The 26325-nt window shown below is 33.2% G+C and overlaps 1 protein-coding gene across 2 annotated transcripts in view; it reads left to right on the top strand.

Moving 5' to 3' along the window:
* The first annotated feature begins 235 nt into the window (after window positions 1-235).
* The window catches only part of LOC115885978 (solute carrier family 22 member 13), a 143756-nt gene continuing 117666 nt past the window's right edge, over window positions 236-26325 (top strand). The window contains exons 1-2 of one of the 2 annotated variants that reach the window (XM_030905012.1): window positions 236-420; window positions 719-823. In XM_030905012.1, the coding sequence (XP_030760872.1) occupies window positions 744-823 (80 nt within the window). In that variant the 5' untranslated portion in view covers window positions 236-420; window positions 719-743. Of the gene's footprint in view, window positions 824-26325 lie in introns of both variants that reach the window. The other variant, XM_030905011.1, reaches the window with a different exon arrangement.

Genomic DNA, 26325 nt, shown 5'->3' with positions numbered 1-26325 from the left:
ATAATACAGCGACATTAATCAGTCAAGAATCTTCGAAGTACTTGTTAATTATTCAGAGAAAAAAACCTGCTACAATAACAATAACTCGGCTACCGTCACGACACGAACCTACCGTCAACAACGTCAACACACCGCAACAACGGGCCGAGAGATCCGATATCTTCGTCGAAGACCGACAAGGTTAATCGCCTAGCGGCAGTACCGGTACCCGCTATAAATTCACAAGATCTCTTGCAAAATCTTTCAGTCGTTGATTTTTTCGCGCGCAGATCACGTCGGGAATTGCCTTAAGATTCGACATCTTTAGCGCTAGCCCGGCCCTGTACTCGCGCCCTTTGGTACTACCGCGGGTACCTGAAAAAAGTCACGAGATTCAGTTTTCTGATAATACAATTTTGAAAATATTTTTTCTAAAGTGAGGTGTGTTTTTTTTGTTGGTTTTCACTAAATACTTTGACAGTACTACCAATAGTCTTGACAACCCAATATTGGGACTTTATATCCAGAAAAATTCTAAAATTGATCTTTTTAATTCAAAAAACTACTTTCATCATTACTTATTACTTTTAATTTTTACTTTCTACCTTCACTGTCTTGCTTTTAATAACAGAGCTGTTTAAATTCCTGTATACCTTTAACGGAAATTGGACACAATTCAATCATATTTTCTTAAGTTATACACATAAATTTGAGTTAGAAATCTGTTTTATTGATTCAGGATTGTTGTGTAAGTGTTAGTGAAGATGCCCCCTCAAGAAGTCGTGAACGAATCTCAAAGAAGTGCTGAGGATCGTCAGTGCAAGGAAAAACATGAGTTGGAAGGGTAAGGAAATATTTATTTCTCCTGTCAATTATCATTGGCGTAACTACTGGCTACAGGGGTGCCCGTGGGTGCCCCCCCCCCCTGGTGCTGCTGGGCACCCTCCAGGGAAATCCGGAATTATGACTCTTGGTTACGTATTAATTTTTATTTGCTTGTGATGCAGTAAAAATGACGTTTTCTAGTTTTGTTTAGTTAATATTATTTTGTTGTGTTCAAAAAATGACTTAATTTTAATTTTTTAGAGAATTTGTAGGTATTTAAGTAATCTACGGGAACACTGTTTGATAACCAAGTCTATGAAATTTATTGATAGAGAAATTCATGTAAACGTTTTATTCAAAAATGTGTTTCTTAAAATTATTTTTCATTTAAAAAAAAACAAAAGCTCTAGGCCCCCCCTAAACTCAACCCCAGGTAACAAACCAAGACCATGTCAACCGTCTTCTGTTATGGACAGACGAGACCGATTTTGAACATTTCACGTGGAATTAATTAACCCAGTGGGGGTGAAAGATACCCTCGCATAAACGCTAAATACTTCTAATTATTATCTAGATACGGGTAATTTAAGAATAAGAACCTTTCTTCTTCCGCAAAAATAAAAATCCATAGGCGCTAAGTCCGGCGGCCCTGGCGGACTCGATGGCCAACGGCTGGGATCTTGGTTAGCTCTTCAATTATTCTCGAAATTGGCTGCAAAAATTTGCTGATAAGTTCAGCGTTCTGAAGCGGTGCATCGTCTTGCTGGAAAAATATGTTTTCGGGTTCTATTAGGAACAGATAATCAATAAGGGGTCCAAAGCGTACTAGTTAAAAGTGGCTAACTTTTAAAAATTCTGTATTTCGAAGGGGACTATAACAAAATATCAAGTTCCTATATTTCTAGAAAGGTAAGTTTAAGCTTTTTTTCAGTTAAATAAAAATATACAGGATGTCCCTAATAAAAAATCAATTTTTCTGTTGATAACTCTTAAATTATTAATTTTAAAAAAAGTATACTTAAACCATTAAATTCTAGGTAAAAAGGTGCTTTGGAAATGTTTTAATAAAAATACAACATTTTCCATAGCAGAAAAGTTAGAGCGATTTGTTAAAAAAGCACATTTTTGAAAAACACCCCGTAACTCCGAAACGATAACAGATATCGATGTGCGGTTTTCACCATCATGTTTTTGATAAAAGTTGAGCTTCAGACACCGATATTAGTTTTTGTCTATCTCCTATAGAAAAGGGTGTTTCCCTTTAAAAGCGTCCAATTTGACCCACCCCGTACATTGACTTAAGTTTCATTGAGAACCTCAAAATTAGCCTCTTAACCTCAACGTTAAAATTAGTGGTAGTAATTTTCAATTAGTAGAAAAAGTTAACAGACCTTTTACTTTTTCCAATAAAGAATATTTTATTCAAAGAGATAATAAAGAAATATTGAATATTATGATTATTTAATTGTTTACAATAACTTACCGTATATAACTGTTTTATTCAAATATCGAAAATTGCATATTAGTTATACTAAATTATCTGAAATTTATATTGATATTAAATGTGAATGAAATCAATAATTCATCCAACGCTGAACGCAAACTAAATTAAATCACAATTAAACTGTTACAAAACTGATTGGAAGAAAAGTGAGTTACTGTAATTTTCTCTGAAGTGTAATGATATATGGAGTGTTTAAATGAATAAGTGGCTAACAAATTTGCAAAGTGAATGCTTTTTAAAAATAGAAATATTTTCATATAAAATTTTTCGATTTGTTTTTCCCTACATACAGGGTGATAACACAGTTCAAAAAAGCTCTATAATATCAGGTTTCTTATTTGAGATTTTCATTCCAGTCTTTTTTATAAAATATGCAGGCAATAGCTGGACACACTTTGGTTGGTGGTCCAATTACCAGAATTGCAGTTTTGGTAGCACTCAGCTAGTTAGCGAAACGCGCAAAAGTAAAGTAATTTAAAAGTAAAGTAAGTAACCAAGTAAAAGCTTGTAAAAGTGAACATATATTAACATAACAAATGATTTTTTAATCCATTTTAATGTAAAGACTCAATTAAATTGTGAAACATATTCTACCCAACCCACATATTATATTACTTACGTCTTACGTGCTATAAATACTCTAGTTCAAACACCTAAACAGGAATACATTACCATTTTCCTGTATTATATCACCTTTTAACTGAAACAATTAAGTTGTGAAAGAAAGAAAGGGATTATATTTCACTTGTATCAATTTATTTGTAGCTCCTTCAGTTATCCTGATTCCTTTATCTATTGCAATTTAATTATAATAAGTGTAGTTTAATCTCAATTACTTTGTGTCAAACTGTGTTTTTCTTTGCTTCATCTTGTTGGTTAAGCATCTTTTGTTGGCCTCCGAGTGAGGGATCAAACAGAATTCGAAACACCAGCAACCTAACCTAGCCTAACTATACTGTCCAATGCGCAAAAACTAGATTAAAATCGATAAAAATAGTAGGAGATATTAGCCGATTGGGCTCCTCCACATGCGCAGTTCGCTTGACCTTGACATATGTGGCTTTCAAACCTCCTTGAGTGATTCCAGAAAGAACCTTGTTGTGAGACCTTAAACGACCTTTAAGGTTGACTTTCAGATGTATTTGAAATGCGTTTGTGTACCCTTCACAAGGAGCTTGATGGACAATCTTGAACGACCTGTAAGATTGACTTTCAGATGTCTTTGAAATTAGTCACCATGAATGTTCTTCTAGGCTGCCAAGGTGGGGGGGTAGTTTATCATTGTGTATATAAAGCGACTTTCATGGAAACGTATTCAGATATAGAATCTCTTGTAAAGTAACAAGTCGTGTGTATACATTCCAAAGAAACATTGTGTGGTGTATTCAAAAGTGTTTGAAGGTATATTGCGTATAAAGTTTTTTCAAATATTTATTACACATTTTTTTAAAATGAGTATTTCAAAAGAATACATTTGAACAAATTAATAAAAAGCTTGAAGAAATTGAATTAGTCGAACGTAAATCCATATCATCGTTGACAGTGGGAAAAAATATATATTATTAAAAATATGGTGTCGATGACAACACGTTTTGGAAAAACAATTCTAGCAACATTACACGATAAAACAAGTAACTTAACATTCCAATCATTTCTACCAAAACGTGTTGTTCAGACTTTCACAGATGATCTAGTACAGCTCATAAATAAATTCGATGATAAATATTATTTATGTTATTTAGGGCAGAGTTCGGTATTAGCTGGTGGAAATACTAGAGCCCTCCTTAATTTTGGTGTGTTGGAGTAAACATTTATTAATATAATATTAAAAAAAAAATGTAATAAAATGTTAAGTAACTTGTAATAATTACATTCATTGAATACTCACACATGTATTCTTGTTAAAGATGTGCGACGTTGTCACTGAAAAGTATGATTCTAATGCATATGATGAAGGCCAAATGTTACACGTTTATAAATTAGCTGTACAATTGAGAAAAATATGTGGCGACACCCTGAAATTCCTAAATCTTCTTGGAGACAATGATGATGATGAGAAATATATTAAATAACCTTAAAACCTCAATAAACTATCGTATTGGAGCACATTTGTGTGAAAAGTATGTGTATGGTAGCATTAGTCTGGATACATTTTGCTCTGAAATGGTGGAGGAAGATTTAAGAAGTTTTTTGCCAGAATTCCACATATCCCAGATGATATTTCTGAGAAATATCTCCTCTATGAAGAGACATTTTCTGCAACCATCAATCCAGCATTACAAAAGACGAGAACCAGTAGTGTCTCGAACGATGTTGACACAGTAGATAACATGGAAGTCGATGTAGCAGCTAGCCTAGGCTAATACATTTTATACCTCCACATTATATATTTACCATGAAAAACAAATTGTAAAACGTCATCAATAAATATGTTACTACTACTATCACCCTGTTTTTTTATTATATATATTTTATATAAATAAGAACAATTACTGAAAATATTTTAGTTATAGTTGAATATGGCTCCTGTTAACAATACAGTTGACAAGTTTGGACGCAAAAGAAATAATATCAAAGTGCGTACAATACGTGAATTTGCTGCTGGAATAGGATTTAAATTAACATCCAGTGGAGATTACGACATAACTCAAAACGTTTAACGAATGTCGCTCATCCTAGAGATAAGACAGATGCTATAACAAAACAATATATTGACAAGGAACTTGTTCAATTGAACAAAAGCATTTGCAAATATATTGAATAATGATGTGGAAGAGAAAAATGATGAACGCGATAAAAAAAACTGTGGAAGAAAAACGCGAGAATACATCAAAGGATTATCGTGTTAGAAAAAGAGTAAATCATATTATTAAAACTGAACAACAGGGGGTGTTACTCCACTTAAATAATAAATTCATATAATAATAGTACTTCCGTAGAAAACAGTTTAGTTCAGAGATGGCGACTAACAAAACAATTGATAAAATTCGGTCGTAAGAATATTCATGATACTGTAGAAGTGTTGCGCGCAGCATGCCAGGAGTGGATATAAATTAACACGCAGTGGTGACTATAACATTCAAGGAAAACGAAGAATGTACCTTAGTGGAGCCAATAGATAAGGTTGATGCAGTTGCAATGCAATATGCAGATGATAAAATACATAAACAGTTGAAGTGTTGCGCAGCATACCCGGAATTGGATATAAATTAACACCCAGTGGCGACTATAACATTCAAGAAAAACGAATAATAAACCTTAGTGAGCCAATAGATAAGGCTGATGCAGTTACAATGCAATATGCAGATTATAAAATACATAAATTACAAGACCTTTTATACTCGTATATAATAACTAAAGGATTTTATGACTCTAATATTGGCAAAGTTGGAATCTGAGATAGAACACAATAAGCCCAAATACGTGACGAGGATTGCAATTCTGGAAGACCAGCTGAATAAGTTTAAGGATACTAGGCGTTTGACGGATATCTCTGAACATATATTGGCAAATGTGAAATAAAAAAAAAAAATATAGTAATAAATCATGAGTTTATTTAAATAAAAATACGATTTAAAAAAAAATGTGTTGATTTTTTTAATAGTACAAAGTAAACATATTATAAATTTTTAAATAATATCAGAAGAATCAATCCATGAGTTAAACCTGGATGGAAAGCCTAACCACTTTTACATAAAAATTGCTTAACTTTATTTTTCTGTCGGTTACGCAGTATTCTTTCAACTAGATAAATACCCGGGGACTTTGTCTTCTGTAATTCGGCCTCATAAAAACATCCCTTAATTGGTTGACCTTCTACTGATTCTAGGATGTATGTCGGTGGCTGGGTGATGTTAACTTTGCAACTTTAAACTGTTCAGTTGACCATGACGGAGTATATCCCTATATCAAAAATACTTTTTTGAATTTGCTTATTCGAACCACATCACCTAATCGAAATTTAAATTTTTTTTTAGGTACAATTTTTTATGTGATTGTAAGCGTCAATACGTGTGTTAGGATTAACATCAAACCGGTTTCATTTGCAGGTGGTGCGGTGTTTCTTATTATTATACGTCTTCGTTACAGTAGGTAAAAAGTTGTAGCCATTGGTATGAACTCTAGCTGAAAACTCCTTATATAAATAATTCTTAAGTGTTCTTATTACTCGTTCTACAATTGCAGCTTTTTTGGTACTGAATGTAAAATAATGATTAATATTGTATTCTTCAACCATAGCTTGAAAAGTTCTATTGAAAAATTCCTTTCCTTGGTCGCTTTGTAGATTAGCGGCAATGTTTATTGAAAATTAATATTTTTTTATGTATAAGTGTAATTTTTAGTATATTTTTTTTTTGTTTGCAATAATATATATTTTTTTTGTATATAGTAATGTGTATAGTTTTGTATAATAGTATTGTAATAGTGTAATAGTATTTTGTATAGTTAATAAATTTATAAATTAAAAATTTTAAATTTTTTTCTTGTATATAGTTAAAAATTATAAAATAGAATAATCTGAGAACAATCTTATTATAAATAAAAAAAATCTTAGAACCCCATATATATTAGTTTAATTTATTTTTATGAGATATATTCTGTAGATAAAATAAAAGAAAATTACTTTTTACTTGTATATAGTTAAAAATTATAAAATAAAATAATCATAGAACAATCTTATTATAAATAAAAAAATCTTAGAACCCCATATATATTAGTTTAATTTATTTTTATGAGATATATTCTAAAGATAACATAAAAGAAAATTACTTTTTTCTTGTATATAGTTAAAAATTATAAAATAAAATAATCTTAGAACAATTTTATTATAAATAAAAAAAATCTTAGAACCCCATATATATTAGTTTAATTTATTATTATGAGATATATTCTATAGATAAAATAAAAGAAAATTACTTTTTTCTTGTATATAGTTAAACATTTTAAAATAAAATAATCTTAGAACAATCTTATTATAAATAAAAAAATCTTAGAACCCCACATATATTAATTTAAATTATTTATTTATTATCGGAGTTATATTCTATATATATTTTTTTCTTTTTATATATTATATATTATATTTCTTTTTATATTTCTATAGATAAAAAAAGAAAATTACGTTGGATGTTACTTTTGCAAAAGAAAGCCTAACAATAAAAAAAGTAAATCTTGAAAAACCACCCTTACTGGGTTATCGGGGATTGAACCAATAACAGAAAGGCAAAAATCAAAACTATTAGCGTCGTATAAGACGTATAAGTAGCGTAGGTAAAATTTCTTGGAACGTCTAAACCTGAAAACACCTGCCCGACGGGTGGTCCTTACCTATTGTAAAATTGATTGATTGACGTTGAACCAAATTTTGAAAAATCAGTAGCTTAAGTATCCTTTTAGTACCAACTTCCCACATTATCTACGCCGATGTAAATATTCTTTTGAAACTGAAACATCTGGCACACCTGAAAACGTTCTCTGTTGTAAAATGGGTCGATAACGAACCGAACCTTTTTTTTTTTTGGCTGACAATCCACCCTCGCAAACACCTGCCCGACGGGTGGTCCTTCCCTGTTGTAAAATTGATTAACGTCGAAGTAAGCTTTGAACATTCAGTAGCTTAAGTACCATCTTATCCACTTATCACATTCTCTTCGCACAGGTAACTATTCTTTTGAAACTGAAATACCTGGCCAACGGGTGGTTCTTATCTGTTGTAAAAAATGGGTCAATGTCGAACCGAACCTTTTTTTTTTGACCGACAATGACAGTATTTTCAAGGTAGAGTTGGGACGACCGCTGCCAATATTCCACCCCTTTGTAAACTGATTGATATCCACCCTCGCAAACACCTGCCCGACGGGTGGTCCTTCCCTGTTGTAAAATTGATTAACGTCGAAGTAAGCTTTGAAAATTCAGTAGCTTAAGTACCATCTTATCCACTTATCACATTCTCTTCGCACAGGTAAATATTCTTTTGAAACTGAAACACCTGGCCAACGGGTGGTTCTTATCTGTTGTAAAAATGGGACAATGTCGAACCGAACCTTTTTTTTTTTTTTTTGACCGACAATGACACGATTTTCGTGGGGGTTCAAAGCCTACTTGATCGTAAAACTTTTTTTTTTTTTATTAGTAAAAAAAAGCTGTATAAATATAACTAAATTTATTAATATAACTAAATATAACTAAATTATTATGCGCATGTTTGTTAAGTATTTTTTCGGAAAATATTTGTGAAACGGCAACACTGTTCGGGAAATAAATAGCTCAAAGCTCACATTCTTGGGATCAGTAACCATCATGTCAGATTCCTCTTCGTTTGTATTCAGTCTAGAAACTGAAAGAGTGGAGCGCCCAGCGTCACCCGACTCGAATTCCTCGGAAGAAACCGAATTTTTTGAGGAAGGTCAACGCATCGAGATTGACTTGGAAGAATACAATCAAGAAACCGATTCGGAGGAGGACACTTTACCTGATTCCTCAAGTTGGTGGACTCCATGTCAACCACCGGACGAATTAGCTGGACCAGCTGACAGCTCTTGGATGTGGGTTCCAGAAATCGTTGAGGATGATGATGACGATGGAGAAGCAGACTCAACTACCCCATAAATAATCGTCGATCCACTAGATATAATAAAATCGGTTCTTTTTAGAACCACAATAAGAATTATAAAAAAAAAGAATAAAAACCAAATGTATTTATATATCTATTTATTTTAATAAAACTTTTTACTAGACACTAGATCGATAATTAAAAACAACTTAAAATTAAAAAACAGGTTTATTCGACACCGAACTATTTAATATATCATATAAAAAAATTATCGTGTAAAACAGTAAACCTTAAAGTTAAAATACAACTTGGTCGAACTCGAACAATGTAAAATGTTATAATTAAAATAACAATAATGCACTATTAAAACATTATTTTTTTTTTGTGTCAAAAAATTATTCCTTAACATTAGAATACAGATTGGTTCGACACCGAACCATTTAAAATATTATAATTAATTATTGAGTCATGTATTATTAAGGCGTATACTTTTGTGTCTTTTGGAAATTTGCTATCTCGTGTTTGGAACTCGATTTTCACATCTACGGTTGAAGATTTCACATTCTCTGTCTGGTGAACGCAATCGACTAGGAATACTGGATTTTTTGTGTATTCGCCGAAATGCATCATAGGATCATTAAATTCGCGTCCATAATAGCTTCTTTGGAAATTTTCATAATTGTAATAGGCTGCAGCGTACAGTTTTTTTGTAAAATCTAGGTTCCATCTCTCGTAAGGGAAAACAGTTGAGTTAAGATACACTCTAATATCACTAACGTTGGCAGAAGTAAACTGGGTTGCGTTATTCTTAAAATTTTCCGAATTATTATTATCTTGAAATCCGATGATAATATAACGAGGTTTCTCCAAACTTGTGCTAGTTCTAATGGCCCAAACATCTGACGAAGTCTCTCTTAAAGCAGGCAGTTCGTAAAGGTCCCACGTTCGAAAAGTCATATGAATATTTGCACTATTACTACCTTTATTGATACGAGACAATATTTTAAGTTTTTGTCGATCTTCTGGGATTATATGGCGAATTTTCCACTCAATTTTATTAATTTTTATATTAGCTTCCACTTCACCAATATAGCAATTGCTAAAGGTACGAGCGATTATTATAATCAATTCCTGCTTTACATTAAAAATTCCCTTTGTGTAATCTTCGGCAAAACCCATTAAATATTTTAAAGGTAATTTACCCGAAAAAATATTGCTGGAGAGATCTAAAATATCTTGTTTCTTTTCGTTTAGACCCCAGCCACATGTTAGAAGCGGTTTGGTATGTGCGGTACCAAAGGAAACCATCGTTTTTAAAGCTGTAGTTATCCCAGGTTTTCTGACTGCTGCAACTTTTTCACCACCCATCTCGTATCGGATTTCATCAAAAAGGAAAGCTAGTGAATTATTTGATAAATAACATTTTTTAGTTGCGTCGGTAGTCTCAAATGTGCCCTCAATGTAGATATAACTTTCGGATATGTCCAAAATAATATCCTGAAAATGAACTGGAATTCGAATTTCGTCGGAATTTTGAAATTTTGGAGATCCATATGGTTTATACGTGTGTTCTTGCAAGCTAACAATAGAATTATCGAGAATAGGTTCTGTAAAAACTTCAATTTTTTCGCTAGTTGTCATCATTTTGATTGTTTACGTACTTTCAATCCAATAAATTGTAGAAATTTATAATCTCTGGTAGAGAGTCGTGGTAGACGTCCTTCACACCTTAAGTTTGGTTTATAAATGGATTCTGGTTTAGGTGGTCGCTTGCTTTTATTGGGATACGTTGCTAGTCTAGAAGAAAGCACAATTTGCGGTTGACAATTATAGCGGAAGCCCATATTTATGTCAACTTTTTCAATTCCAGCTTAACTATAATCTTTTCTTTTTGGAAATTGATCAAATCACCGTTGTCATCCAAGATGCGTAGTGTGATGTTATCTAAGAACTGGCGCCCGTCTGGTCTTAATGGTAAATAAATAGGATTTGAAGGCTCCTTTGTGATTTTAAAGCCAGGCTCAGATTCTATATCGAATTCGAACAATATATGGCATTCGTTTGAATTAAGATATGCTCCCGAAGTTATATTGCTATCTACTCGTATTATACGTACTTTCATAATGTCCACTTGAAATGTCGATTCGTGTTTTATACCATTTTTTAGCAGAACACGACCAAATCCGAGCATTTTTCCGACACTCTTTTCTTCCGTGAAGTCGATTATATATTTTGATTTAATCTCACATTTTAGTGTGTTGTTGTTGGCCAACAGTGAAAATAAATTATCCTCGTTTTCTTTAGTAGACTCCTTTAATGCGGTGAGCATAGCTTTTTCAATTTCGTATATTTCGTAAACACCAGGTGGAATTATCATATTTACAGATTTAGATTTTTCGGTTTTCTTATAAGAGAAACGATTGTTACTTTCGTCTATGTTAAAAATTGAGTTGTACGTATAGAAGCCAACAAGTGCAAGTCCATATCTATCTGTAGCATTCAGTTCTATAGGTGGATAAAAGTTTGCACTTAAGACGCTAGAGCGTCCCGTTAAGGTAAATGTGTAAGACATAACTGATGGTAAATTAACTTCAACATGGTTTTTATTGTTGTTTGCAGCATTTTAGTGGGTTAAAGCTGAACCGACGTTTACCTTGCTCTATTTTTTCATTGGTAATATTTACATCCCTCATTTTACAATAGCAACAATATAGTTTTCTAGGTGTTGATACGTCACTCTCTTCTTCTTCATATAAATTGTTGTATTGTTCACTAGAATATTGATACTTAAGGATATCAATGTCGTTTTTCATGTGTTCCGGTAACTTATCCCATACTAATGCAATTTCATTCGGTTTACAGGTAATCATAACTTCTTTTGGCATGTTTTCTAACTGTTCAGAAGTTAATTCTAGTAAACTACCATGGCGATAGTAGACTTTAAGCGATAAAGCCATTTTTTTATAATGATCTCGATCCATCTGAGGTGTCAAAGACATATTATGATTCTGAGAGAAACTTTAAACACAAATGTCCGCACCAGACTGTTCCAAACTTCTGTTGACGATCGTATGTATAGTAAATATTAGTGGCAGCTTTGGAACCTCGTCGTAGATATTCTAGCAATTCTATAGGGGGTGATAAATTACCAAAACTGTCATAGTAAATAACTTGTGAATTTACCTTTTTGTATGCCACCCAATGTGTCCCTAACCCCTTGCTACTATCTAAGTTAACAATAGCACATTCATAGCATTTTGGACCACGCCATGGAAGAGTATCCCTCATATAAACCCCTCTAAAATTTGGTATTTTCATTTGAAATGCATACTTGCTTATGTCGATATTGGATAGTGGTCTTTGGGGCAGGGATCCTATGAGTTTTTTGATTTGTTCATAAAAAGTCCTAAACCTGATCGGTATGGTTTTAAATATATACCATTCCCCTTTGAATTCAAAGTTAGGCGGCCGCCTGTCTTTTGAGAATTCTCATTTTTTGCCGTCTTTATAGCACGAACGATACCTCCAACTCCTCCAGCCAGTGATCCCAAAGCTGAAAGACCGGCAAATATTGGTATTAATGGTAATAAGCCACCCACTTTTGGAATAGGTATTATTCTAGGAGTGCAAATTCTTCTTTTACCACCGGATTTTCGCAAGAATTTCCGTGCTGCAGCTAAGGCTATTCGAGAAGCGTTTAGAATGTCTTTTTCAGCAATTTTTTTACCTCCGGCTTTGCGTAATTCGGCTTGAATCGGTCGTCTCAGCGCTTTTCCAAAAGCAAGTTTGGGTAATCTTTTACGTTTACGCACACCTTTCAAAGATTTAGCTGGGAGTCGTTTTCCTTTTTTGATACTTTTACCCTTATTTGATCTCGCTCTATACCCCATCCCAAAGCGTTGTTTTGCCTTCATAATATTTGTTACTAACCAAGCTGAAGCTTTTTCACTTGCAGTAGAGTCCTTAGATTTAACTCTCTCCCAAGCACGTTGCTCAAGTTCGCTATCTGCTTTATGACGTTCACCCAAATTATTAAGATTTTGCGAATATACTATATCGTGTTTCTTACAAGCTGCATCCAAGGGGTTAATACCTAAATCGCCCCTCGCTAGACGCTTTTTTAGTTTTGTACCGGGTCCACAGTACTGATATCCGGGAAGATGTAACTCAAACGGTAACTTATTAATTAACGAATTAACTATACCACTACCAGTTTTATTTGAATATCGAGAGCGTCCAGTTCGTTTGACGAGCGACATCTGAATGAACATTAAACCCAGGCGTTCACTTTAATGTACCTACTATTTTTTTTATTAGAAGAAAAAAATGAAGATTGTAAAACTTAAACAGAAACTAGATATCGAAAATATTGATAAAAAGGTGGGGTCCAGTTACACTTCAAAATATAGAAGGCGTCATGGTCCGCTACTCCCTTTATCGATTCGTGGATTGTTAATAGGACCATCAAACTGTGGAAAAACTAATGTTATGATTACCTTACTTACTCATCCGTTGGGATTGTGTTTTGAAAATGTTTACATATATTCCAAGTCGTTGTATCAACCGAAATATGAGTATCTGCAGAAAGTTTTTACACCTATTAAGGGTTTGGGTTACTACACATTTAGTGATGCAAACAGTATTTTAGAACCATCTGATGCTAAACCAAATTCTATCTTTATATTCGACGATGTAATGTGTGAAAAACAGGATGTTATACGCTCATATTTTAGTATGGGTCGTCACAATTATGTGGATTCATTTTACCTAGCCCAGACATACTCACGAGTTCCCAAACAATTAGTGCGCGATAATGCCAATTTAATTATTATGTTTAAACAGGATGAAATGAATCTACGTCATATTTATTCGGACCATGTTTCGCCTGATGTAACATTTAATCAATTTCAAGAGATGTGTGCAAAATGTTGGAACGATAAGTATGGTTTTTTAGTTATCGATAAAGATAGTGATTTAAACTCTGGAAGATATCGTGTAGGGTTCGATAGCTATATATTAATAGAGTAATCTTAATTAAAGCTCATTTGACAACTAAACGATATAGTAGTAGGCCACAGCCAAAATGAACGAGGAAATTGATTTGAAACGCAAATTAGTCGAAGCTACAGATGCTGTTCGAAAAAAATTTAAACAAATTAAATCTGCAAGCGTACACGATAAAATTGAATTGGAGAAATTTTACGAACCGATTAGTACACCGTTAACATCTATATCCAATGTTATTAAAAAACAAAAAAGTTTGAAACCAAAATACGATCAAATAAGTATGGGTACATCAACTGAAAGTGTAAGTACACCCACACAGACAGCATTTACGGAGCGTGCACCAAAAGAAACGTCAACTCCATTGATAAAACCACGGAAGCCTCTCTGGGATGAATCGAGTATACATAGACACACGCTTGATGAAAGGTTTGTTACACCACCACCCTCAAATACTTCTGCAATGACATCTAGTGACTACTCAGTGGAATCTCCGGACAGTGTAATTCAATCTTATCTAAACGAATTTACGGCTAAACCATCTTTATTTGACAATATTTATGGGGTTCGACGTGAAAAGAAGAACAAATATGTGATGTATATGGGTAAAATGGAAATACGTTTTCCACCCGGTAATGTTGTTCTTGTGGACAAAAATAATAAAATTAGTGAATTTCAAGGGAACTCTGAACTTTACGACCTACTTTTCTTGAGAAATCCACCAGCATTGGGTAATGAAGGTGAAATGGATCCCGAAGTTATCGAAAATTATAAATCAATTTTGCAGTTGACAGAAGCACCGTATACAGACTATAATAAAAAGTATGGGTTGAGAGCTACAAGGTGGAGAAAGTATACAAGTATCATAAAACCTCTAATGCAAGGAACTCGATTAGGTACTGGGATTCAGAAAAATAATTCAAAAGGTAGCTTACCCCTCCAAAAACGTGTCATTTCGGAAAATGTGAATTATGTATATTGGAATAAACCGAAAGAGTTAATAGATCGTTTACGATTACTCTGGAGTTCAAAGATGGCGGGACACACCGGACATGATAACGAAATAATATCTATAATTGAAGAACTCCGGGAAGAACGAATAATTTATTAAGAAAAGCAAGTAGCAATTTTCATCAGTTCTCCAAGATACGTCTTTTAGAAATATGGAGGTTAGCCCTGAAAAGTTAAAAATTGTCAATGAACTTCATAGACCTGCTAGAAAAAATTTTCCAAGGAGGCGTACAATAATTAAGGGATATAGCGATTTGTGGCAAATAGATTTGGCTGAAATGCAACAATATAGTAGTGAAAATAATGGTTATCGTTACATATTAGTGTGTATAAATTGCTATTCTAAATATATGTACACTAGACCTGTCAAGAATAAAACTGGAGTTGAAGTTACCAGGGCGATGAGGGATATTATTACAGAAGCAGGGTATGCACCAAGTAATCTACAAAGCGACCAAGGAAAGGAATTTTTCAATAGAACTTTTCAAGCTATGGTTGAAGAATACAATATTAATCATTATTTTACATTCAGTACCAAAAAAGCTGCAATTGTAGAACGAGTAATAAGAACACTTAAGAATTATTTATATAAGGAGTTTTCAGCTAGAGGTTCATACCAATGGCTACAACTTTTACCTACTGTAACGAAGACGTATAATAATAAGAAACACCGCACCACCCAAATGAAACCGGTTGATGTTAATCCTAACACACGTATTGACGCTTACAATCACATAAAAATTGTACCTAAAAAATTTAAATTTCGATTAGGTGATGTGGTTCGAATAAGCAAATTCAAAAGTATTTTTGATAAGGGATATACTCCGTCATGGTCAACTGAACAGTTTAAAGTTGCAAAAGTTAACATCACCCAGCCACCGACATACATCCTAGAATCAGTAGAAGGTCAACCAATTAAGGGATGTTTTTATGAGGCCGAATTACAGAAGACAAAGTCCCCGGGTATTTATCTAGTTGAAAGAATACTGCGTAACCGACAGAAAAATAAAGTTAAGCAATTTTATGTAAAGTGGTTAGGCTTTCCATCCAGGTTTAACTCATGGATTGATTCTTCTGATATTATTTAAAATTTATAATATGTTTACTTTGTACTATTAAAAAATCAACACATTTTTTTTTAAATCGTATTTTATTTAAATAAACCTACATTTATTACTATATTTTTTTATTTCACATTTGCCAATATATGTTCAGAGATATCCGTCAAACGCCTAGTATCCTTAAACTTATTCAGCTGGTCTTCCAGAATTGCAATCCTCGTCACGTATTTGGGCTTATTGTGTTCTATCTCAGATTCCAACTTTGCCAATATTAGAGTCATAAAATCCTTAGTTATTATACGAGTATAAAGGTCTTGTAATTTATGTATTTTATAATCTGCATATTGCATTGTAACTGCATCAGCCTTATCTATTGGCTCACTAAGGTTTATTATTCGTTTTTCTTGAATGTTATAGTCGCCACTGGGTGTTAATTTATATCCAATTCCGGGTATGCTGCGCAACACTTCAACTGTTTTATGTATTTTATCATCTGCATATTGCATTGCAACTGCATCAACCTTATCTATTGGCTCACTAAGGTACATTCTTCGTTTTCCTTGAATGTTATAGTCACCACTGGGTGTTAATTTATATCCAATTCCTGGCATGCTGCGCAACACTTCTACAGTATCATGAATATTCTTACGACCGAATTTATCAATTGTTTTGTTAGTCGCCATCTCTGAACTAAACTGTTTTCTACGGAAGTACTATTATTATATGAATTTATTATTAAGTGGAGTAACACCCCCCTGTTGTTCAGTTTTAATAATATGATTTACTCTTTTTTCTAACACGATAATCCTTTGGATGTATTCTCGCGTTTTTTCTTCCACAGTTTTTTTTATCGCGTTCATCATTTTCTCTTCCACATCATTATTCAATATATTTGCAAATGCTTTGTTCAATTGAACAAGTTCCTTGTCAATATATTGTTTTGTTATAGCATCTGTCTTATCTCTAGGATGAGCGACATTCGTTAAACGTTTTTGAGTTATGTCGTAATCTCCACTGGATGTTAATTTAAATCCTATTCCAGCAGCACCACGTATTGTACGCACTTTGATATTATTTCTTTTGCGTCCAAACTTGTCAACTGTATTGTTAACAGGAGCCATATTCAACTATAACTAAAATATTTTCAGTAATTGTTCTTATTTATATAAATATATATAATAAAAAAAAACAGGGTGATAGTAGTAGTACATATTTATTGATGACGTTTTACAATTTGTTTTTCATGGTAAATATATAATGTGTAGGTATAAAATGTATTAGCCTAGGCTAGCTGCTACATCGACTTCCATGTTATCTACTGTGTCAACATCGTTCGAGACACTACTGGTTCCGTCTTTTTGTAATGCTGGATTGATGGTTGCAGAAAATGTCTCTTCATAGAGGAGATATTTCTCAGAAATATCATCTGGGATATGTGGAATTCTAAGTAAAAAACTTCTTAAATCTTCCTCCACCATTTCAGAGCAAAATGTATCCAGACTAATGCTACCATACACATACTTTTCACACAAATGTGCTCCAATACGATAGTTTATTGAGGTTTTAAGGTATTTAATATATTTCTCATCATCATCATTGTCTCCAAGAAGATTTAGGAATTTCAGGGTGTCGCCACATATTTTTCTCAATTGTACAGCTAATTTATAAACGTGTAACATTTGGCCTTCATCATATGCATTAGAATCATACTTTTCAGTGACAACGTCGCACATCTTTAACAAGAATACATGTGTGAGTATTCAATGAATGTAATTATTACAAGTTACTTAACATTTTATTACATTTTTTTTTAATATTATATTAATAAATGTTTACTCCAACACACCAAAATTAAGGAGGGCTCTAGTATTTCCACCAGCTAATACCGAACTCTGCCCTAAATAACATAAATAATATTTATCATCGAATTTATTTATGAGCTGTACTAGATCATCTGTGAAAGTCTGAACAACACGTTTTGGTAGAAATGATTGGAATGTTAAGTTACTTGTTTTATCGTGTAATGTTGCTAGAATTGTTTTTCCAAAACGTGTTGTCATCGACACCATATTTTTAATAATATATATTTTTCCCACTGTCAACGATGATATGGATTTACGTTCGACTAATTCAATTTCTTCAAGCTTTTTATTAATTTGTTCAAATGTATTCTTTGAAATACTCATTTTAAAAAAAATGTAATAAATATTTGAAAAAACTTTTACGCAATATACCTTCAAACACTTTTGAATACACCACACAATGTTTCTTTGGAATGTATACACACGACTTGTTACTTTACAAGAGATTCTATATCTGAATACGTTTCCATGAAAGTCGCTTTATATACACAATGTTAAACTACCCCCCACCTTGGCAGCCTAGAAGAACATTCATGGTGACTAATTTCAAAGACATCTGAAAGTCAATCTTACAGGTCGTTCAAGATTGTCCATCAAGCTCCCTTGTGAAGGGTACACAAACGCATTTCAAATACATCTGAAAGTCAACCTTAAAGGTCGTTTAAGGTCTCACAACAAGGTTCTTTCTGGAATCACTCAAGGAGGTTTGAAAGCCACATATGTCAAGGTCAAGCGAACTGCGCATGTGGAGGAGCCCAATCGGCTAATATCTCCTACTAAAAATCATACTGAATTGCTCACACCTAGTTGCATAAATGCAAGACCTCTCCAAGACTCCAATGGTCTTGGTTTTGGTCATGCAGTTAATAAGTAGTCTTGGTCTTGATAGTTAATAAGTAGTCTTGGCTTTGGTCTTGATCCTGCTGCAAGACTTTTGCAAGTCTTGAATTTTTCAGCAGTTGTCCTGCCTATTGCCATTTGAAGGATTTGACTCTGTGGATGACATCTATTCCCTGGGTCTTTAGTCGTGTTCACTCTATTCTTTTACGGTCTTTTTTGGTTGTTCCCAGCATATTTCGTTCCATTGAGCGTTGTGCGACCTGCAGTTTCCTTATAATGTCCGTTTTAGGTGTCCAGATTTCGCATACTATCCAAATAGTATGTGAAACAAATAGGTCGTCACTGGTAGTACACATTGGTTTCATGTTTTCTTCTTTAGATAGAGTGGCATTCTAGATTTGAATATGACTGAGTTTCTTCCATAAGTACTTTCATGCTAGAATGCTGATTTCTGGTAGTAGAGATCTCGAGCTGTGTATTAACGCAACCGCTACTATACAAAAGGGGCACGAGGGTCATAAGGGTAACGAAAAGGCAAATGAAATAACCAAACAAGGCCCAGAACCTTTCTACGGCACTGCAAAAGCAGTCATAAAAATGGTCATAAAAGGGGCGATGGTCAGCGAATCTCTAGAATGGTGAAGAAATTTAGATAAAAAGTTTGTAGTAAAACATTCGCCAATGAAATTTTCATATCTGGATTGCTGAACAACTCACCGCACTCGCAAGTTATCTGGTAGATGCACTCATTTTCTTGGTTTGATGATTCCGGTTCCGGTTTTGTTTTTTGTTAGGATATACTTTTTAGTGTAGTCCCAGACTTAATAACAGTTTTAATTTTGTACTGCTTGGCGATTCTCCTGATCTTCTCCGATTCGTTCCTTGTATTATTTCCTTTGTACGTTCCTTTCACATATGGAATCGTCGGAGAGAGAGAGAGAGAGAGAGAGCATCCTCCTCAGGCCACCTCCTTGCACCAATGAGTCAGACTTGCAACTGGATATAATATTGTCTAGGGATTTTGCAGAGTAACCATTGTGAAGCAAATTGGTTTTAATATTTCTTAGTTCAGAATCCAGAGATTCTTGGTCATGGCTTATAGTGATTGCTCTATGACATAATGTTTTAACTATACCTCTTTTGGTTGCTTCAGAATAGTTCGACTGAGAATTTTAATATTGTCCTCAGTTGTTGAACCATTCTGAAGCAACCAAAAGAGGTATAGTTCAGGGTTCAGTCTTCAAGTTGCTAGACTTTTTGAAATGGATAGGACCGGAGAATGTAATCTAAGGATCAGAAGAGGACTCCAAAATATCTGAAAAGGTCGCAGTGGTCTGGTCCGAGGTCGGAGCCACCTCGAATAATCTATTCTAATATAGTAAGTAAGCCTTCAGGAATGGTATTAAATATTTCCGAAAACTCTGTATATCAAACAAATCAAAAAAATCTGTTCCCTATATTTATATTAAGTATTGTGTATGTGGTCTGGTAAAAGCCTAATAAATTGATCCCATTATATTAAACTGATCGCCTAGATTACGAAATATAAAAACAACTACAAATATCTGTAATAATAATGGGTAATGGTAAAGCAAATGTTCACAAGTTGCAAGTAATATTGGTATCATGTAATTATTAATCATTGATGACATTTTAACGCGATAGTTCTGTAGAGAATTAAATAATAATTCTCAACAATCTAGCTGAATGAGATAATACGGAAGCAATTTTGCAGTATCATGATATCGCCTAGCAGGTTATTAGCATAACTATGGTTTTTGTATCGGTATAGATTAATAATAATTACCGATATTCCTACCTAATGTATTAGACATTTATAAATAAAAATATTTAATTTTACCAATTTTAATTTTACCAATAGGTATGGTAGGCTATTAAGATCGACAAAAAAAGTTTTTTTAATTTCACTCAAAATGAGTTATTCGGGTCATAAATGACCTAAGTACAAAATATTTTCATGGTGTCTGTCTGACTGTCCGTCTGTAACACGATAACTCAAAAACCGCTAAACCGATTTTAACCAAATTTGGTACAAAAATACTGTGGTACTCGAGAATCTGGCCATTAGTTTTTGGTGGGGGGTGGGGGGGCGGTAAGGGTGTATGGGAGGGGGTTAAACATTTTAAAAAATCGTAACTCCAAAATTACAGTAGCTAGCGAAACGCGGTTTTCAAATCAAAGTCAAAGTCACAGTTTTTGAAATAAAAATACCTTGGAGTATCTGAAAAATAGGGGATTTTATATTGAGGAAATTACTTTTGTTAATAAAATCTAGACGACATCTAAAAATCTAGAAGGCATTTATATCAAGATTTTCTTTTATTTTTACTTTTCGCATAAACATACAGGGTGTTTCAAAAAAAATGTGCTATCTCACGTAAAAATAAGGCTCATTTTTCATATCAACATAGGTCCGATTCTGCTTTGTTTCGTAGCTACAGGGTGTTAAAGTCTTAATACTTTTTCGATTTATTATTATTTTCTTCCAAGTACATTTAGCGTTTTGAATGAAATGTTTAGGGTAAAAGTTACTATAAATTCGACATTTTTTAAAGCTAAAAAAGTGTCGACATATTCACCAAGGACGTGCGTATGGGTTATCACTGGAATATTTTTCTAAAAAACATGTACGCCACTGACCTTGTTTTCTCTTGTTAGCGAAATAGTGTAAGCAGTTTAATGCCGATTAAAAATTGTCGCTTGATATTTTGTCGATTTTGGCCTCCTTGATGAGATTAACGCAATTTTATTAATTTGCCTTGATCCAAGTCTAATAGCACCTTTAAAAATTTTTAATATCATTAGTTGCGAAAGTTTTAAATAAGTACCCCTCATCAGGTATTCCTCATCAAAAAACATGAAAAAAGTTCCTATAAAAATGGGTATGAAAATGCATAGTTTTAGAGTTACAGGATGTTAAAACTTTTTAAATTTAGGTTTTTGTAATTATCTTCAATACAATGATTTTTTTATTTAAAATTGTTACTATTAGTTATAATATTTAATAATAAATAAGATATATAATTTATTAATTTTATTTTAATTTTAATTTTAATAATTGTAATTAATAAAATTGCGTTAGGGTACGAACATAGTGGAGGCAGGTTTCTGCTTTCCGGCAACCAGCGCCGTCTCTGGGGACCTATTCTTGACCACATATCGCTCACATCTCGCATCTCCGAAAAAGCCATATAACAATACACGTGATGCGTAACTTTGCGTATATGCCGTGTATTGTTATATGGCTTTTCGGAGATGCGAGCAGGGTTCGGAAGTAGTTAATTAAGAGGAAATTTACCTGATTAACTAACCTAACCTAACCTAACCATATTCAAACGCCGCGCCCGCCGCGCCAGCCCCGCACATAGGGGTATTTGGTCTATAAACCTGGCCAAAAGTGAAATATTTTTATTTTCACTTTTTATCTTAACTGAATACAAATCTATAAATACTAAATGTAAGCGCGTTTATTAGCTTTTTTTAAGTCGTAAGTTGACTATCAAATAAATAATATATTTCAATTATAAGTATGAATTATCTTGAGTGTATTCTGAAAATGTCTAAGATTATAAAATAGTGGAATTGTTTGTAGTGCTTTTTTTGCAAATTGTTTATAATAACTGTCATGATGGATACAGAGCCAGCTGGCAAGTCCTGTTTTATGCCATATTTTTATTTTGAAACGTTTCCTTCTATTCTATTTCTTTATAATGTTTTATATTTAAAAAATCAGAGGCATTTTTATAAGGTGTAAGACTATTCGGCAATATTCCGCATGGAAATTAGTATCCGTTCAATGCTTAAAGTCTCCAGCTTTGGAATATGTACAAAAATCTTGCCAATATTTGCCACTGCCAAAAAAAACATTGATTTAAATAGATTCTTAAAGGAAATAGTCTTTACCCTATAACACCCATCCTCGCTCAAATATCGTCTATAATATACAAATTACTTTCTTGTTCTAGCATCCTCATCCAATTGCTTGGTTTTGCACAGAATGGCCCTATTTGATCGGTGGAAAGGGTTTCAGAATAGAGGAAAAAATATTGTGTAGGAAAAACAAAATGAGGTTCCATATTAGCACCCTCTCCTCTAATAATTAATATTACTAGCAAAAAAGCAAAAAAATCATAAAACATAATTTTGGCCAACTTTTAGTTCTTAATACCCTCTGTGCGCCGTCGGCGCCTGCAAAAGCAGAAATAAATAAATTTTCGTTCCGGTAAAAGCGAGAACGCCGATGAACGCTGGTTGACGGCTCCTACCTGCTTTCACTGTGAACTAGCCGATTTGATAACACGCTTTAATTTTTCAAGGTTATAAGCGCGAGGCGGCGCGGCGCGGCGCTACTATGTAACCATATACAGGGTGTCCCAGAAATACGTGCAAGTATTTTAACTTAACTGGTAGTATAGTTCAACCCCAGAAACACGCCTATGAGGTTTTTTTCTAAATATTTTTTTTTGAAAATTCGGAATTTTTTGAAAATATTTTTGGAATTTTTTTGCAATTTTTTTTAGTTTTTATTTAAAAAAATAATTTCTTGATAATATGGCAACATAGGTAGTAGATTAAATTTATAAGAAAGAAAATCCAGAAAAGATCCAGTGGTTCTCAAACAAATCTCGAAGTATTGGAAAGAATATGTAAGGACCAAGAACTATTGACTACAATAAAACGACGAAAAGCAGCATATTTTGGTCATATTTTTCGAAATAACAAATATAGTTTCCTACAGCTGATCGTTGAGGGAAAGATTGAAGGACGACGAGGCATCGGGCGTAAACGGTTTTCCTGCATGCGGAATTTGCGCCAGTGCCATGGTTTAATATAGGAGAGGCAAGTGCAATTATCCGTTTGGCTCAAGACAGGGAGGAATTCCAATTGATGGTCGCCAACCTCCGATGAGGAGAAGGCACATGAAGAAGGTTCTCAAAATTTGAGCAAAAAATCATTTTTTTTTGGAAATTTTCAAAGTAAAATAACTCCGTTATTTTGGACTTATTTGAAAAACGATAAAGAGAAAATGTGTTTCTTTTATCGAGATCTACCACCCTTTAAAATACTTGCACTTATTTCTGGGATACCCTGTTTATAACAATACACGTGATGCGTATACGCAAAGTTGCGAACGATGTCAAGAATAGGTACCCAGATTGGCGCTGGCTACCAGTAAGCGGCAAACCTGCTTGCACTGTGTTCGCACACTTACTCTCATCAAGGAGGCCGAACTCGGCAAAATATCAAGAGTTAAATTTTAATTGGCATTAAACGGCCTACACAATTTTGACATCAAAAGAAAAAAAGTCAATGACGCACATGTTTTCATATGAAATTTTGTATAGAAGCCTAATTGAACAGGCTTGGGAACAAATGAGGGGGTGAAACTGGTGTTGAACTTTTGTAGGTATATATTTTTTTTAAATTAATCGTAGGGGTATGATATTTTGTCTAGAGGTTCCTTAAGTGGCGAAAGTGAGTACTTAGAAGCGATATGTTTGGGAATTCACCTCCTAAGAGGGTGAAATAAGTCTGGGTGCACGTTGTCTCAAAAATTTGTTAAAATCGGTTTTAGAAGTATGAAATTTTGCGTAGAAGTTCTTTAGGTAACGTAATTGAGCACTAAGGGGCGATTTTTAGAAATTAGCTTTTTAAGGTTGTGAAATGAGGAGGGGTGTTCACATTTTTTATAGGGGTATGAAAATTTGCACAGAAGTCTCTTAAGTGATGAAAGTAAGTACTTAGAAACGATTTTTGGAAATTCATCCCCTAAGAGGGTGAAACTAGGGCTGAAAAGTGAATTTTTGAATATTTGTCCAAAAAATATTGTAACGGTTTAAGTATTAAATTTACACACAGAGATCCATTAAATGAAAAACGTAAAATAAGAATCTATTTTGAAAATATATTCCTTAAGCAGGTGAAATTAGATACAAAGGTTCTTTAACAGTAGTACCAAAATCAGTACAAAGTAATCGTATAGTAATCAAAGTAGCGAGTATTTGAAATGATTACTTAGTAGTCGAGTAACGATTAGTAACGAGTAATCAAATGAAACGAAAATCAACATGACTATTCATAACCAACTGTCGATCATTTACATAGAAATGACAGGAATTTACAGCCTGTCGATCATGTTCTGATCTCCATTGGGATAATCAAAAAAAGTGAAGATGAATGAAGCTAGTACTGAATAGCTGTGCTTCTAGTATACATACAATTTTTTGTCATTTTAATTAGTTGCAATTTTAAACTTAACAACCAATTATCTTTAAGCACATAATTAATTATATTATATACAATGTATACATTTTCGATAAGGGATTAGTGTTTTATTGACAATTAAAAATATATTCCTTAAGCAGGTGAAATTAGATACAAAGGTTCTTTAACAGTAGTACCAAAATCAGTAAAAAGTAATCATATAGTAATCAAAGTAGCGAGTATTTGAAATGATTACTTAGTAGTCGAGTAACGATTAGTAACGAGTAATCAAATGAAACGAAAATCAACATGACTATTCATAACCAACTGTCGATCATTTACATAGAAATGACAGGAATTTACAGCCTGTCGATCATATTCTGATCTCCATTGGGATAATCAAAAAAAGTGAAGATGAATGAAGCTAGTACTGAATAGCTGTGCTTCTAGTATACATACAATTTTTTGTCATTTTAATTAGTTGCAATTTTAAACTTAACAACCAATTATCTTTAAGCACATAATTAATTATATTATATACAATGTATACATTTTCGATAAGGGATTAGTGTTTTATTGACAATTAGCTTTAAATACCACGCATGGGCGTAGAATATTATGTAAATATTTTCATCAAGGTACGAACGAAATGTCGCTAATTGAAAAAAACTTCAGAGAAATAAGTGAATATAGTGACGCCCTAACATATGAATGAACACTGGTTTGTAGGTTGCTGCAACATTACTGTATTGAAGCGATACAAAATATAAACGTTCTGTAAAAGAGAATCTAAATAACACTTAACAATGGTAAATTAGATTTTATTTTTGTGTAACAACCCGGCAAATTTTGAGTCTTTTTAGCAAACGATGATAAGTCATTTGCAAAGAGCTATTGTGTAGATGATTTTAGATTGCATGAGAGGGTGGAAGTTAATTACCGGGACCTAGATCTATTGTGTCTCTCTTTCTTGAGTTATAACTCATCATACAGTCTTAGGGTTTTGACAAAATCCAGTATCTGAGACGATCTTACACTCTGAAAAAATTAGTTTGTGAATTTAATAACAATATTGAGGGATATTTCTTGCCACAGATTATTGTAGTAAATTTACCATTCGTCCTTTAGTTTTACAACTCGTTTGTAAAATCGCTGTATGACTAATTTATGGCATATATCTAAATATGTTATAATATACCTTTATATTCACCAATATTCTTTGCGAATTTTTTAAAAAATGTGTATCTCATAATAAATTTACTTATTCATTGCAAATGTATATTTTAACATCACCAATTTTTTGTAATATTACTATAGAGCAACGACAAATTAAAACATTTTAGAAGAAAGATTTTATATAAGCCGCACCAGCTGCTGGGCCATTTATCAGCATTGATATAAATTAGCATCAAGAACGGAAGCCAGATCGCCATTCAGACCAAATGATTGTCTTAAGTTATT

Source organism: Sitophilus oryzae, unplaced genomic scaffold (assembly GCF_002938485.1).
Source record: "Sitophilus oryzae breed Bouriz unplaced genomic scaffold, Soryzae_2.0 scaffold_465_pilon_pilon, whole genome shotgun sequence".
Taxonomy (NCBI): domain Eukaryota; kingdom Metazoa; phylum Arthropoda; class Insecta; order Coleoptera; family Curculionidae; genus Sitophilus; species Sitophilus oryzae.
This window is presented reverse-complemented; position numbering and strand designations above follow the sequence as displayed.